The 17481-nt window shown below is 35.2% G+C and overlaps 1 protein-coding gene across 1 annotated transcript in view; it reads right to left on the bottom strand.

Annotated features, from left to right (window-relative positions):
• Positions 1-13870, bottom strand: part of LOC125814209 (protein SABRE) — a 56716-nt gene extending 42846 nt beyond the window's left edge. The window contains exons 1-2 of the mRNA XM_049493667.1: positions 13567-13870; positions 3486-3597 (exon numbers count right to left, since the gene is read on the bottom strand). Of these exons, the coding sequence (XP_049349624.1) occupies positions 3486-3597; positions 13567-13637 (183 nt within the window). The 5' untranslated portion in view covers positions 13638-13870. The remainder of the gene's footprint in view (positions 1-3485; positions 3598-13566) is intronic.
• Between the last annotated feature and the right edge of the window lie 3611 nt (positions 13871-17481).

Raw genomic sequence — 17481 nt, 5'->3', positions numbered from 1 at the left:
AGATAAATGCGATGGAATTCGTGGACCCCCCGCTTTTGGGGGGATCCTTCACTTGGAGAAGAGGAGATGGCCATAGCTCAGCTTCCAGAATTGATAGGTTTTTATATTCATCTCAATGGGATGAATCTTTCACTCGGATCAAACAGAACTTGCTGCCCAGAATAGGTTCTGATCATAACCCCATCATGCTTGATTGTGGGGAACTGAATTTGAATAAGTCCTATTTCAAATTTGAGCAATGGTGGCTGAGGGTGGACGGTTTTGCTGATAAGATTAAGGAATGGTGGTTGTCTTTCAATATAAATGGCACAGGTTCTTACATCTTAGCTGTTAAACTAAAGATGTTGAAGCAAAAATTGAAAGAATGGAGAATGACACATAGAAATGATTGGAAACGTAAAAAGGAGGAAATCCTCCAACAGTTAGCAGAGATGGAAAAGACGCAGGAGCTGAGATTACTCTCAGAGGATGAACTACTCCAAAAGGTTCATCTAGCCATGGAATTTGAGGAGGTTGCCAAACAAGAAGAAATAGCGTGGAGACAAAGATCTCGAATACAATGGCTTAAAAAAGGTGATAAAAACACAAAAATTTTCCATAGGGTTGCAACAGCTCACAAAAGATTTAATTCTATTGACACTTTGGTGGTGGAAGGAAACTCTATCTCAGATCCAGAAGATATTAAAGGAGAAATCATCAACTTTTATCAAAAGTTGTACACAGAGACTGAACAGTGGAGACCGGAATTTAAGTTGCAAGGCTTGGAAACTATTACTGAGGAAGAAAGAGATTGGTTGCAAACTCACTTTGAGGAGGCTGAAGTTTTGAAGTGCATCAAGTCATGTGCTAGTGACAAGGCACCTGGCCCTGATGGCTTCCCCATGTGTTTTTTTCAGAGTTTTTGGGAGGTGCTTAAGTTTGATTTTATGAATGCAGTAAACCACTTTCACGAAAGACAAGAGTTTGAGAGGAGCCTCAATGCCACCTATGTGGCCCTTATTCCAAAGAAGCCAGGGGCAACTGAACTTAGAGACTTTAGACCAATAAGTCTTATTGGTGGAGTCTATAAAATTTTTGCCAAGCTTCTGGCAGAAAGAGTGAAAAAAGTAATCAGCAAGCTAGTCAACAAACATCAAATGGCCTTCATACAGGGCAGACAGATCCTAGATGCAGCTCTAATAGCTAGTGAATGTGTAGATTCAAGGATTAAAGGTGAAACCCCAGGAATCATGTGTAAGCTTGATATTGAGAAAGCCTATGATCATATGAACTGGGATTTCCTTATTAACATCCTGAGACAAATGGGGTTTGGAGAGAAATGGCTGAAGTGGATAGGATTTTGCATTAAAACTGTCAGGTTCTCTATATTGATTAATGGAGAACCTGCTGGTTTTTTTCCCTCAGAAAGGGGGTTGAGGCAGGGTGATCCTCTCTCTCCTTTCCTCTTTATTCTAGCTATGGAAGGACTCAATAGTATGATAAGGGTGGCCACTCAGAAGAAATGGTTAAAAGGGTTCAAAGTGGGTAACCAAGCTGGGGAAGATCTACAAATTTGCCAATTACTGTATGCAGATGATACTGTGATCTTCTGTGAGGCCAAGGCTGAGCAGGTGTGTTTCATCAGAATAATATTAGTAATCTTTGAGGCAGTGTCAGGGCTTTCTGTGAACTGGAGAAAAAGCAGCATGTTTCAAGTCAAGGACGTAGCTAACATCCAGTGTTTAGCAAATATTTTGAGTTGTAAGATGGAAAATCTCCCAACTACATATCTAGGGATGCCATTGGGTAACAACCACAAAGAATTAGAAATATGGGATGGAATTGTGGAGAAGACTGAGAAAAAATTAGCCACCTGGAAGACACAATACCTATCTCTGGGAGGAAGAATAACAATGATCAATTCTGTCTTAGATGCTCTCCCTACTTACGTTATGTCTCTCTTCCCCCTACCTGCTAAGGTGGAAGACAGATTGGATAAACTAAGGAGAGATTTTCTTTGGCTGGGCAACAAGGAAGGAAAGGGCATTCACTTGGTCAAATGGCAAACTGCCCAACTAAGCAAGAAATCAGGAGGTCTTGGCATTAAGAATCTAGGTCTGCAAAATAGGTGTTTACTGTCAAAATGGCTATGGAGGTTTGGTAAAGAGGGGCAAGCTCTGTGGAAGGATGCTATTGTTAGCAAGTATGGACAAACTGATTCATGGACATCCAACACTGTGACCAGCACCTATGGGGTCTCAGTTTGGAGGTCTATCAGAAATTTGTGGCCAAAACTAACGAGGAACATATGCTACAAGGTGGGTGAGGGGACTAGGATCCTTTTTTGGAAAGACAAGTGGATAGGACAGAACTCCCTCATGGAGGACTTTGCAGATTTGTACTCTTTTTGTGACAACCCTGGAGCATCTATTGCTGAGATGTGGTCTCAACAAGGGTGGAATATAACCCTTAGGAGGCTCTTAAATGACTGGGAGGTGGATAGAGTAGCCAATTTACTGCAGAGGTTGGAAGATTTTCCGGGACTCAACACTAATCCTGATGCAATCAGATGGAAACATGATAGGGATGGGGAATTCTCTGTTGGAAGAATGTACAAAAGAGACCTGGCAACACAGCCGGGGGAGATTGCTGGACCTTGGAAACAAATCTGGAAATCCAACACCCCAACCAAGATAAAGTGTTTCACATGGTTAGTGTGCAGAAGAGCATGTCTGACTCAGGAGAGACTGAAAAAAAGAGGATTTCAGATTGTTTCTAGGTGCTTCTTTTGCCATGAGAAGGAGGAAACAAACAATCATTTGTTCCTTCACTGTAGAGTGACTGCCCAGATATGGTATCTGTTTCAAAGCATTATTCAAGATCCTTGGGTGGTGCCTGAGCATACTGCTGACCTATTAAACTGTTGGATGAGAAGAGGGGGAAGTAAAACACAGAAAAAATGGTGGAATCTAGTTCCATCTTGCATATGGTGGTCAATTTGGAAGGAAAGAAACAATAGGTGCTTTAAGAATATTACTAACCCAATGCAGAAAGTTAAAGAAAACTGCATTAATACTCTATATTTTTGGTGTAAAGAAGAGGGTATAGATGATGTAAATCAGTTAGTAGATTTCCTAGGCTATTTGTAATCATGACTACTTCGCCTTGGAATTTTTTTGTTTGGTTGCCAGCATACCCTCATTGCTGATGAATACAACTTTACCATTCTCAAAAAAAAAAACACTGTAAAGCTGGCAGATGATCTGCTAACTAATTCAATACAACTTCAAAGTGCACCTATAAAAGGTTCACAATATAGCATTGATATGGTAGTAATTGTTACGCATGAATTTCACATGTAGTTAACCAGAAGATAATATACAATAAAAAGAAAAAAAAGAAAAGTAATAAGATGGACCATCGGACAAAACCCTGAAACCACACAGCATAAAATAGATAAACCCACATCAAGCTCAACCGAGAGGGGGGGGTAGGGGGGGACCAACCTTGTTGAACTTCACCCCGATATCTCTCAAGCATTTCCATCCTCCAACGCGGAATGAAACAGATGCTCCCATGGCTCGGCTTAGAATCCAAGCCAGCATACGGGAAGCAAACCTAAGACAGGAAAGTGCACAAATAAGCAGACTGCGGAAGTTCAATAAAGTTGAAGAAAAAAAAATGAAGTAATTATTCAACATCGTGAAATAGAGATTAAATACCAACTCTGTTATATTTAAGTGTAGAATTAGAACTTTTTTATTTTAGCAATCTTAAAGAACTAGACTTCTAAATGCCCACGGTAAGAGCAATGGCTTGAATTACACAATAGTGCTTCCTAATTAAAGTCAAAGACATATAATAAGTATCATACTATGCACCAAACTACAACATACCCAGTGTATTCCCACAAGTGGGGTCTAGGGAGGGTAGAGTATACGCAAAAGTTCACCCCCCACCTCGTGGAGCTGTAGAGGTTGTTTCTAAAACACACTCGGCTCAAGCAACACATAACAGGGTAGTTTGAAAAAGACAATATATAGGTAGAACAAGGCATAGCAAATAATAGAGAAAGCGTAGCATATGGTATAGAGCTGAATAATGTGATAAACGAAACGCAAGAAACAACAGGTACTAGCAGTAATTGAAGAACAAGAAACTACGCAAAAAATGTTAATATTATCTACCCACCAAGCCTCCCCGCAGGGGTAGTGAGACAACCCTCAACTACCTTTTACCCTTCTACTCTGACTCATGATCTCCATATCCTCTTATCTAAGATCATATCCTTGATAAGCTAAAGTTGTGTCAAGTCCTGTCTAATCACCTCTCCCAGTACTTCTTCATCCTACTCTACCCCTCATTAAACTCACCCATGCCAACCTCTCACACCTCATTACCAGATCATCTGCACATTTTCTCTTCACATGTACAAACCATCTCAGTCTCGCCTATTTGGTCTTGTCCACTATAATGGTCACTCCTACCTTCTCCCGAATATCTTCATTCCTAATTTTATCTCTCCCGATATGCCCACACATCAACCTCAACATCCTCATCTCTGCAACTCTCATCTTCTGGACAAAAAAGTTCTTAACTGGTCAACACTTAGCCCCATACGACAAAGTCAACCTACCTACCACTTCGTAGAGCTTACCTTTATGTTTTAGTGGTATCTTCATATCGCATAAAACTCCTAAAGCAAGTATCAATTACATCCACCCCGCACTAATACGATGTGCGACACCACCATCAATCTCCTCATTTCCTTGGATTAAAGACCCTAGAATATAATGCACCAAATTAAGCAAGGAAAATAAATTCTGGGTGGTGAAATAGGAGTTCTGCCTACTATATACTTGGGAATGCCTTTGGGGGCTAAATCCAAGTCCATAGACATATGGAATAGTGTGATTGAGAAGTGTGAGAAGAAATTGGCCAAGTGGAAGTCTCAGTACTTATCAAAGGGGGGTAGACTGACCCTTATTAACTCAGTACTTGATGCTTTGCCAACCTATATGATGTCCCTGTTTCCTATCCCACCAGGGGTCATTAAGAGGTTGGATCGTATCAGGAGGAATTTTTTGTGGCAAGGCAACAAAGAAAAGAAAAGTTTTCATTTGGTTAAATGGGAAGAAGTCATGACAAGCAAGGAAAATGGAGGTCTAGGAATAAAGAATTTGAAATTGCAAAGCAAGGCTCTTAGTATGAAGTGGTTGTGGAAGTATGCAAACAACAACCAGATGCTATGGAGGGAAGTAATTGGAGCTAAATATGAAAAAGAGGACAACTGGATAACTAAAGAAGTAACCACTCCTTATGGTGTTAGCCTCTGGAGGTCCATCAGAAGCTTGTGGAATGAAGTTAAAAGTAACTCAAAGGCAAAAGTAATGGATGGGAATAAGACCAGATTTTGGAAGGACATTTGGCATGAGAAAGGCAACATGGAAGATCTCTTTCCAGACATCTACAACCTAATCATGTTTCAACAAAGCACTATAGAAGATCTTTGGTCACCACAAGGATGGAATTTCATTTTCAGAAGAAACCTTAATGATTGGGAAATAGTGAGAGTTGCTGAATTTTTAAACATTGTGAACACTTTCACTGGACTACAGCCAGGTGAGGATAAATTGTGGTGGACAGGAGATGACAAGGGAGTGTTCAAAGTCAACAAATCCTACAAGTTGATGGATCAGACAGATCAACAATGCTCAAGATGGCCTTGGAAGCAAATATGGAATAGCAGAATCCCTCACAAAGTCTCCTTTTTTGTCTGGTCAATGGCTAAAGAAGCAGTCCTTACACAGGACAATGTTATGAAGAAGGGGAGAACCTTGTGTTCCAGGTGCTTCCTATGTGGTGAAACATCTGAGACTGTTAACCATCTATTTTTACATTGCAAGTACACCCATCATCTGTGGAGAATATTCCTAAGCCTCAAAGGCATCTCTTGGACAATGCCCAGGAAGGTGGCTGAGGCATTACTATGCTGGGAGGAAGCAGGTGTACATGCTAAGGACAGAGGTAGATGGAGAATTATCCCAGGGGCTATCTGGTGGGCTGTTTGGAAAGAAAGGAATTCAAGATGTTTTAAGAGCATAGAGAACAATGTGCAGAAAGTTAAACTAAACTGCATTTTACTTTTAGTCTTTTGGTGTAATCAATTATACTCTAATGACACTGTCTCTATTATTGATGTGTTAGACTCAATTTAGACGTAGAGAAGTGAAATCAGGAGTACACTTGTATATAAGGTTACAGTACGACCCATGTACTGTTTTGTGATATAATATAAAGTTACCAAGTTCAAAAAAAAAAAAGCAAGGAAAATAAATACACATTGCAACATGTTATTCAAGGACACCTGAGTTGGTGGTTTTGTCACCACGCAGCACATTACACATTAGCATATGAAATGCTATATATTCCTCCAAAAAAAATGGTTTTATGAAGTCACTAGTTCATTGATGTGATTGGTTATAACTACGAAGCAAAGCGTACACAAACTAGAGATGTCACTTTTCTCTTCATAAAGAGTGTCAGTTTATCTTGACGAGAGTATCAATTGTGCTCTAAAAAGAAAATGTTATTAAAAAAGTGAGCATTGATATGTACAATACAATATTTTCTACTCCTTCAGAGGCTCCTTGTTTCTCTCTATCCATATGTTTCCATGAACGCTAGAGGAGTAACTTCTCATGTTCTTCTCCACGTATTACAATAAATTGAAGGGAAGGGAAGCAGCAGTAGTAGTAGACGATTGACATCTTCCACCACGTACTTACACAAGCACTAGCTAATGTAAATTGTCACTTTTCTCTCACGTTCTCCGTTATTCCAAGGCTCCCCATGTTGTTGTCCGTGAAAGAAAGAAAAAAAAAAGGAAGTTTCTTGCTTTAGGGACTCGGGACTCGTATGAAAGCAAGACAAATCCATATATTCTATAGAAATAATACACTGTGAAGATCATACTTCTGCCCTCCCATATGACCATATCAATATCAGTTCTATGAGTTAGATTTTTCTTGTAAAGTAATTCAAGCCGACTATTAAGTTCTTCCATTTTCCAATCTAACAAAGTTCTTCTAAAATTTAAATACAAAAGTACTTCTCTCTACTCCTTGCATGGGCCAATACTGTTACTTGATAAGCTGGAAATTCTGGAAAGATCAGAGGTTTCACCATTAACTGATTGTAATTCTACTACCTTCTTTAAGAGTGATATTCCTTCAAAATCTTCCCACTGTTTCTAAGCATGTCCATGGAGCTACACCATATACCTTATTTAAGAATGATAATTACGGCCCTAAACACTTCGGCCAACTAATTAACAAAAGATGTACAAAATGTATAGGTTGTGCATACTTATACTAAATATACATATACTATACATATCATATAGTACACTACACACATAATGTAAATATAAAGAAAATTACAACTTAATACTTTTGGGCCATCGAGTTTACAAAATATGTGCACAATGTAAGGTAGTCTATACTTAATACTAATATGCATATAATATACATACATATACATATAAATATAATATACATACCTATACATATTTGTACATACTTAGATATATATAATATACATACCACATATATATATAATATACATACCACGTATACATATAATATACATATATATACGCAAAATATAAGTAGCATGTTTTGTCTGGTTGGTCATAAGAAAAGCTTGCCTTACACATGAGGCATTACAAAAAAGGGGGATGTAGTTTTGCTCTAGATGCTTTATGTGTGAGCAGAAAGCAGAAGTAAATAATCATTTGTTCATTCACTGTAAAGCAGCTTCAAAATTGTGGAATATGTTTTTGTGTATACTAGGGGTTAGCTGGGTGATGCCAAAGACAACCATGGAGCTCCTTAATAGCTGGACAAGAATTGGCAACAGAGGGAAAAGTGAAGATTGGTGGAAGACTATTCCAGCATGTATATGGTGGACTCTATGGAAAGAAAGGAATGCTAGGTGTTTTGAAGGACAAAATGATAGTTTCAGAAGATAGAAATGAAATGCTTAAGTCTCTTATTTTTTTGGTGTAAGCAAGAGTTGGTAGGGGAAAGCATAGAGATGGTCGATTTTAAAGGAAACTTGTAATTCATCATCCCTTGGATGATGAATTTTTTGTGAATACAAAGTTACCCTTATCTCAAAAAACATATATACACATCATATACAACAGAGTGTATATGTAGCCTACACTTCGGCCATGTTAGGTAAATTAGATGGCTGAATGGTATAGATTGGTCACCATCCCTACATTTTTGGAGGTGGCCAGCATTACTAGGAATACAAAGCTACCAATTTCAAAGAAAAACATATGTTAGGAAAATGTAAATAACCAAGCAAATGTAGTTATACTTGGGACTACATAGCTTGCAGCATAAGATAGTACACTAGACGTATTAAACTATGTATTAGTTATTATAGTTCTGTCACTTTTCTTTGGTTGTCCCAATAAGCTTTGGATTAGTTATGCATTGTTTGGTTACTATTTTTATCGTCTTGAAAAATAATATCCACAAAACTTATGCAGGAATATATGTATTATTTTTTGAGAGGGAGAATATGGAATAAGAATGTGGGAACCAGCAATACATGGGTGAAAGCTATTAAATGACGAAAAATACTGCACGTAGTAACCAAAAATTTGTTAAAAAAATAAAACCATATTTTAAAATATACACTAAATAGTAATTTCAATATAATCCATGAATTATTAATCCCTACATTACAATCCGTCAATCTCTATGTTATAATTCATGCATTATCCTTGCATAACTTGTTTATAAACCAAACGATTCCTTAGTTTTTTTTAGATGAAGTATGAATATCATTAACAAAAGAGCATTAACTAGCCCGAATACAAAAGTATACCAAAAACTAGATAATCTTACAAAAATATATGATTTTCTACGAAAGTCACCAATCATCTATACAAAAGTAACCACACGGGTGCAGCAAAAAGAAATAAGAGGAAAGAGGTTATTTCTCAAGTGTACGAGATCTTTCTCTATTCCACCAAAAGTTCTCATATTCCTCTCTCTCCATATGGTCCACATCACTGCTAAAAGTGCAGCTTCACATGCCCTACATCTCCTACTCCGTCTTCTCAAGCCAAGCTAAAAATTGTCTCTTTCATAGTTCTCGGCATTACCCACTCAAAACCAAACTATCTCATCAGCTCCCCCCATTACGAAGATGCTACTCGACAACATAAAAGTAGGTTACGTCATCCCCGGATTCTTTGCACATGAAGCACTAACTAACACTAGTAAATTTTCTCTTCCTCAAGTTCTTCGTTGTCAAGATCACCCTCTTATGGTTAGTCAAGTGAAGAAGCACACCTTTTTGGGTACTCTAAGAATCCCTTTCGAGGTATGTGGAAAACAATTTCCTCTCTCAAAAGCTTCACATATAGGACTTAACATAAAAGACGCAATTTCCCTCTTTTCAGAACCCCTTAGTGTAACGCAATTTCCTTCTTTTCACGACCCCTTAGTATAAGTTCCCCTATTGAAAATGAACATATATGCACATGCACTTTGTAAAATGCACCTATAAAATGAATCAAGTTCTATATTTATCATTAAACTCCTTCCACTCCAACAATGTCACTTAGACTTGAATAAGGCCGGTTCCATATTTATAGCATTTAGTACCCTCTAAATTTTGGCTCTTCAGTGGAGCTATTAAGTGTGTGATGTAGACATGCGTCACGATTTCAATTTTGTGGGAACTAAGTTTGTATTAAAAGGTTGAAGGAGCAAACTAACTTTCCACCGAGTTTCAAACCTTGAAACATCCTGAGTTCCAAGATCACTTTATAACCCTTGACCATAGGTGCAAACTATTTATCTTGTGTTTCTCTTGTGAGGATTCATACACTTGATCTCCACTTGCTTGGAATTGAGGTGTATTTGTTGTTGGTTTTCTTCTATTAGAATTATGGTGCAATCGGTAAGGTGTTTGATCACCTCATTAAGAAAGTTGTAGATATTGATGTGAGGGATCCAGCACATGAAGAGAAGATTGTTGCTCAGTTGTGTAGCATTTTATGACAATCTATTAATACTAAGTTGATGGTATTTTTTCAACTATTCTACATCAATTCTAGAAAAGGATCACACAAGATATTTCTCGCTTTTATGGTGTTGTTTTTGAAATGACAAACTAAAAGACGCAAGAATTAGGACATCTCCACTTAGACGGGTATGCGCAGTTATGGAGAATTTGCTAAATTGATGTCATTCACCATCACAATGTTTTTAAAAGCGGAGTGAAAAAAAGATGACAAGGTTTATGAGGTTTGAAGCGTAAAAATGAGAAGTGGAGCATGCTTTTTTGAAGTGAAGTGAAGTGCACAATTTATGAAAAAATAAAAATACCTAACATATATAATTCTAGTTCTATAAAAATTAGATTGAAGTTACATAATTATTTTCCGCATCCAAAATACCATGAAGTTGATATTAGTCCAACTCCTCAAAGTTGAGATCCAAAAAACAGATGCATCTTGTTTGGATCACTTTGTGGGTCATTGTTTAAAGTGCACATTTTCTCTAAAACACAGCCTTCTCCCATGAAGCGATACCCCCTCGCTTCGCATCACTCCATCGTTTTAAGCAACAACGCAATGGCTTTTAACAACGATGCACCATCAGCATTGGGAAACAACGAAAGCAACAATATAATATAGTTTAGTTATCAACACTAGCCGAATTTCCAGGTGGTCTGCTTGGCCAGATTTTGGATAGTTTTATAGTTCCTACAATAGATGAATTTTTCTCTTGCTTGTCGTGCTCTACTACACCGTGTAGTCATATGGTGGTTTATCACAACTGGCTCTTTTACCCTAATATCTCATTTTGTCACAACTACATACTCTTTGTTTGATAAGGTAAATCATCTTTATTAATTTTGCATCCAATTGATACATGCATACTCTTTTTTCGTCCTCAAGACTAGAGAATCAGATGAGGCCATTTTGGAAAATTATGACCAAGTGTAACCATTAACCCAATATTCTCTTATTTTTGTCAAAGGTAAACCAATAAGTTTCTTCAATAACAGGCGAGTAAGCAAACATATATACATAAGCAACCTATGTCGCTCAAACGAATAATTTTGCTACTTGAGTCTCGCAGCCCATCCTTGAACCTTGAGTCATTGATCAAGTGTCTCTAATTGTATTTCTGGTGATAAATCTCTTTTACCAACCATTATTTAATAACAGTTTCCAAACCAAGGCAACTAGAGTTGATCTCATTGTCCATTCACCTCCGCAAAAGGATCCCAAAGTCAACTAGAGTTGCTCTTGAAAAGCCCTAACCCTCTTTAATTTTAAATTATCTTCTTTACGTTCCACGTTATCCCTTTAATCTTATATCACTAAATCGTTTGGCTTGTTTCCTAACTATTCAATTACATTCTTTCATAATCTAATACATACAAAATCATAGAACAAATCTAGTGATAGGCACATGGCACACCTTTTATCCCTTACTTCCTTGCTTTATGTGCAAAAATTTGGGTGAAGATGTCAATCACCTCCTCTTACATGATCGGGTAGTGTGACATTTGTGGTGGGAAGTATTGTGTTGGTTTGGTCTTCAGTGGGTGATGTCAGGCATGGACAGAAAAGGCGCAAGGCGTGGATGTTGCTCCATTAGAACTTATGAGGATTGTTTGGAGAGAGAAAAACTAGAGAGTTTTTAATAGTATTGTTGAAAAGGAATCTCCGTCAAAAAGAAATAGTTTTTTGCCCCTTATTTTCTTTTGGTGCACCCATGAGATTTGTGCTTTCACTGATCGGCGTTCCCCAGACCAGAACTGAAAGGGCATACCATCCCCCGAAGGATTATCGAGCATTCCTTCATGTCGGGAGGAGGAGAAGAAGAAGAAGAAGATAAGGGCAACTTTCTTTCTTCCATTCCACTCTTGCTCCAATCCCTGTATGTATAGAAGATTGGGTGTGGTTCGTAAAAAGTCATACTCCCCCTGTCCCAATTTATATGACTCACTTTCCTTTTTAGTTAGTCCTAAAAAAAATGACACATTTCTATAGCAAAAAATAATATAACTTTAAAATGTGTATTTTACCCTTAATGAAATAATTTATAAACACACAAATATCTATCACTGTTTTTAGACCAAGAGTTTCAAAAATCTTTCTTTCCTAAACTCTATGTCAAGTGACTCAAGTCAAACTAACTCTTATAAAATGGGATGAAAGGAGTGCGTTTTTTGTAAGATTTTCTATGTTTTGGTATACTTCTTGTATGCATGTGTTTTATGCCCTTTGTTTATAAAATCTTATTACTTGATCAAAAAAAGTTTTTTTTCCAGCTTCATTAATGAGTATCCAAAATAAACTTGATCAAACATTGTTTTGAGTTGTTCCATGTATTCCAAACTTCAAACAGATTAGGAATACATATATTCACATTATTCTTGGTGATATTGCACTAGACTATCCTTTCAAGTCCAACATTCTATGGCTTCTCATTAAATTATTCATCAAACATTCCGTACCTATGGCACAATAAAGGGATAGGAAGAATAGACATTTCTTTGAGATCGCTCGCACATTCCTCAATCTGTCTCAATGTTTTGTTGAGTATCCACATAAAGTAGTTCTTGCATTCTATAATCAAATTATCGTATCTTAATTTCAAACCTATCCAAAAGACTAAGGACAAACCATCAACGATTGGTAGAAAGAGACCCACTTTCCAAGTGAACTAATCTCGATGCCAAGAAATGAAAGACAAAAATAGAATAGTACGAGAATACTTCACTTATCTCTCATGGGTTTAGTAAGGGTCTCCAAAGAGGTTTTCATCAAAAAAAAAAAAAAAAAAAAAGGTCTCCAAAGGGGTTTAAATGGTTTGGGCTAATTCACTCATGGCCTTAAGTTTTTGAATGGAATGCGCATATTCTTTCAAATGTTATTAGAGCCAATGCCCCTTGTTCTCCTTGACCTTAAACCATAGTTTTGTGAGAGTCCATTTCAGAACACATTCGGTGGGGGCTATCCCCAGCCGTGCTTATTCACATATTCTTGAAGCTATGCAAAACCATACTTTTGCAACATGGCACAAACCATATCAGTAAGTTCAGTACAGAAGAAATCTTACAGGGCAAACACAAAGAAAATAAAAGTTCAGTAAGAGAAACAAAGAGATATTGTTCAACTACAATTATCATGCTATCACATGAGAAATAATTTGGATTTCTTTACATAGAAAGCCACATAGAGTCTCTTCAACTTAGTTAAATCCCAATCCCTCTTGCCGCAAAAAAAAAAAAAAAAAAAAAAAAGAGGAAATTGCTCGCTCTAATCTGGTAAAAACTACAAAATGCTAGTTCAATCGGAGCCTATAATGTGTAGTTCAAACAAATTGCGTCAACTCATTTCCATTGCACAATTCAACAAACAAAAACATAAAGCACATATGAGATCAATCAATTCAAACAAGATCACAATACATTATCATCAACAACACATAAACACCAGTCAATTGATAATCAATACAACTTTGACTCAGATTGACTTACACGAAAATACTCCATAGTATTATAGAAGCAAATAGGAATCCAAATAGAAACTTCGCCGGTGAAACATCCATTGCCGGCGTCCGTCCACCCGTCCGATCCTCTAATAATTTATTCCCTTCTTCAACTGTTATATCATTTGCTTAAACTCCGATTCCACCCCCCGAAACAACTGAACTACTCAAAGAGAAAACAAGGAATTGAAGTTTTACATCATGTTCATAGTGTAGAAACGAAGATCAAATGGTGAATTTTGGGAGAGAAGATTCGAGAAGAAAAGGGGAAGAAGGTGAAAAATAGTGGAGAAAGTGGAAACGAAGTGATGAATAAAAAAAATATATATATTTATAATTTAAGGAAAAGAAGAAGAAAGAAAAAAAAAAAAAGAGATGGATCCGGAGAATAAAGATATTTTGCGATTTTATTTTAGAGAAGAAATAGGGGAGAAAGTGGTGGTGTATCACTCTTTTCTGTGTTTTTTTTTTTTTTTTACTTGGAGAAATGGAGAAGACTATTGAGTTGGATCGGGTGCGGTGGGATGTACGGGGAACTATTGTGATTATTTTTTTATTTTAATTTATTTATTTGTTTGTTTTTGTTTATTGGTTTCTTTGATGGACTTGCATGAAATGTCTTTGTTTCGTGTTAATTGACTAACTAGTCCTTTTTGGGATTTGAGCTTTTTAATTTTAATTACATTTTTTTTTGTAATAGTTTTAATTACAATTGAAGCTTGTTAAAGTTGTGGTGTTTGTTTGAAATTTTATGGTTGTTATAAAATATGTAAAAATTATTTTGATTAGTTTGTGTGTGGAGAAGAAGAAAGAGTAATTTGTTAGTCAAATTTAATTTTAGAAAATAGAAAAAATGTGAATATAAATAAGGTAAATAACAATAGTTTTTCCTTTTCCTTTGTGAAGTTATGACCATAATAAATTACCATCATTAAATATTTGAAATTTATATGTTTGTGATATTATTAATGATTACCATAAATATTTTTATATTTGTTTATATACATGATAAAATTCTTACACAACAGATTGAGTATATATAATTGTTATGTAAACGAGTTTTATAAAACAAATACACTACTATAATGAATGTCATTATTACTATAAGTAGGTTGTTATTATGGAGGAGAATCATCAATTGGACAAATTTTCTTTTACTTTTGAAGACTTGCCTACAGAAAATAGTGAATTACTTTCTATCAGGTTCAGGAATTCTACTTTCTATTTATTTTTTTATTTTTCTAAAAGTAGCGCTACATATAACATGAAAAGAAAAATAGTTTTAGAGAATATTAAATTGTTATAACTAATGGTTGTTGGTGACAACGAAGTTTAACTATAATTGACTAACCCTTGGAGTCAGGGGCAGAGCTACAGTGTGTTGAGGGTGTCCAATTGGACACCCTTCGTCGTAAAATTATATTGTACACCTAAATAAAATGTTGTCCAAAATGTTAAATTTAACACTTTGAACACCCTTAACACAATAAGTTATTGTGGCTCAGTGGCCGGAGGCTCTCTCATGGAGCCCAGACGTGCAAGTTCGAATCCATGCAGCCACTCATCTTTATAATCATTTTTAAAGAGCTCATATTTAATTATTCCAAAAATTGTCTAAGGTATTTAAAGGACTTTCTAAATAATAGTTAGTAAATTTCTTAGAAATCTATAAATTAAAAATCTAATAAAGCTAATTGAATTTTCAATGAATTTGATTTTTTATTTATTTTCATCAAAGTTTGAAATAAAACTTAAATGTAATTATTTAATTTAAAGTTAATAAACAAATTCTAATATTTGTACAACGTTGTTAAAAACGAACAAAAGAAGACCTCGTTTGATTCTGCTTCCATTCTTCATGTCTCTATATTGTTGTCGTCACCAAGGACTAGTTTAAGTTTAAAACGTAAAAATGATTTCATTTTAAGTTGAACCCCCCCCCCCCTCCCCTCTCCTTTTTTTTTTTTACTTTGTTCATTTACTTCATATTAAATTAAAAACAAATATTAAAGCTACATATCATACGATTTTATTTTTAAAATTTTGGAACATTTATTCATAAAAAAAAAGGGATAATTTCAGAGACCTCCCCTCAGGTTCGACTACATAACAATAACCTCCCTTGTGGTTTGAGATATTACATTCATCTCCCTTATTGTGATATTTTTGTAACGAAACTATTTTAAATGATATATTCTCCATAATTTCCCGTAACTACCCTTATTGTCCGCATTTTATTAGAAATTTAGGTTCTTAAATATAAACACTTCTCAATTTTATTTCAAACTGAAAGATGATTATAAGGAATAATAAGTGATTACTTGATACTAACATATAATATCAAACTCCCTGGCATGGGTATTTGTTAGCTAGGCCATATCTGCAGATTGCAGCAGTTGAAGTAACAAATTTTACCCTTTAAACTTTAAGTGAACATAGATTTCCAAAATAAAAATTAAAAAATAGAATAACAATCAAACTCTTCAATTTGAGGTGGAGTTTACGTTAATTTTGTGTTTGGAAAAGTTACAATAGCTTATGAACCAATACGAGGACGTGAAATTTATATTTTAATCATTATTTCTTATTAGCAAAAGTTTAAAGGAAAAAAATAATAATGTTTTATGAGGAATGACATTGATTTGCTACACACAAAGATGATTGTTGCTTGAAATTTTCTACCGTTTTAAAAAGGGATAAGGATCTAAAAAATACCCCAACTTTGATCGAATTTGTTGTTGCGATACTAAACTTTCATGAGGACCTATTATCTCCCTAGACTATTTAATACGGTATTAAATAGTCTAGGGAGGTAATAGGTCCTTATGAAAGTTTAGTATCGCAACAGCAAATCCGACCAAAGTTAGGGTATTTTTCAGACCCTTATCCCTTTTAAAAACTTTGAGAGGAGATTTATATTTTAAAAGTAGAATATAATAAAAATAAGAAAAGTTTCAGGATATTATGGATAATTTATCATTTAAACTAGTTTCGTTACAAAAATATCAGAATAAGGGAGGTGAATGTAATATCCTAAACTACAAGGGAGATTCATGTTATTAAGCCAGACCTGAGGGAATATCTCTAAAATTATCCCTAAAAAAATATTAATATTGCGTAGTTCGATTTTGAATTTTTCAGTGCACCCATTCATCAAAAAAAAAATTCTTATATAATTCTTGGACACCCTTCATGAAATTTCAAGCTCCGCCACTGCTTGGAGTTGAGACCATTTGGTCCGATGAATTGTTATAACTGAAATATTGTTATAACGAATTTTTGTTAGTGACAATGAAGTTTAACTGTAATTGACCAACCCTTAAGAGGTAAGACTATTTGATCTTATTTTAGTTTATACATGTTGGAATTAGCTTTATTATGTATTTGGTTGAAGATATTAATTGTAACTGAGATAACTTTATACCACAATTATTGTATTATATATCTCATATAGATAGTTGAACAATCCTGATTGTAATCATGGTTATAGTCTCAAAATATCTCGATTTTAAATGAATCCTCTAGTTTATAAAATAAAAAATAATTATTTTTTTGCAAAATTAAAGAAATCTATCTCGGGTTAGTATCTAAAATTGAAATATATGTTAATCCAAACGTCTTATTGCATCTAATTGAATATTAACCTTTTGAATCATAATTTTACTGAAATAGTATCTTTGTTAGTTTCACTCACCAAGATAAAGCGAATAAGAATAAGTAAAGAAACACGTTAATGACTCGTGATTGTAAAATAATGTAATAAAATATTTTCATAAATATCAATTTTATTTATTCATCGCTCACAAAATAAAATTACTATCAAAATTTAAGGCCCTAAATATTTCTATATATCATTTTACAAATATATTTATAGTTTTATAAAAGTTGAAATAATATCAAAGTT

The sequence above is a fragment of the Solanum verrucosum genome, unplaced genomic scaffold (assembly GCF_900185275.1).
Source record: "Solanum verrucosum unplaced genomic scaffold, falcon-dt-bn FXZP01000230.1, whole genome shotgun sequence".
Taxonomy (NCBI): domain Eukaryota; kingdom Viridiplantae; phylum Streptophyta; class Magnoliopsida; order Solanales; family Solanaceae; genus Solanum; species Solanum verrucosum.
This window is presented reverse-complemented; position numbering and strand designations above follow the sequence as displayed.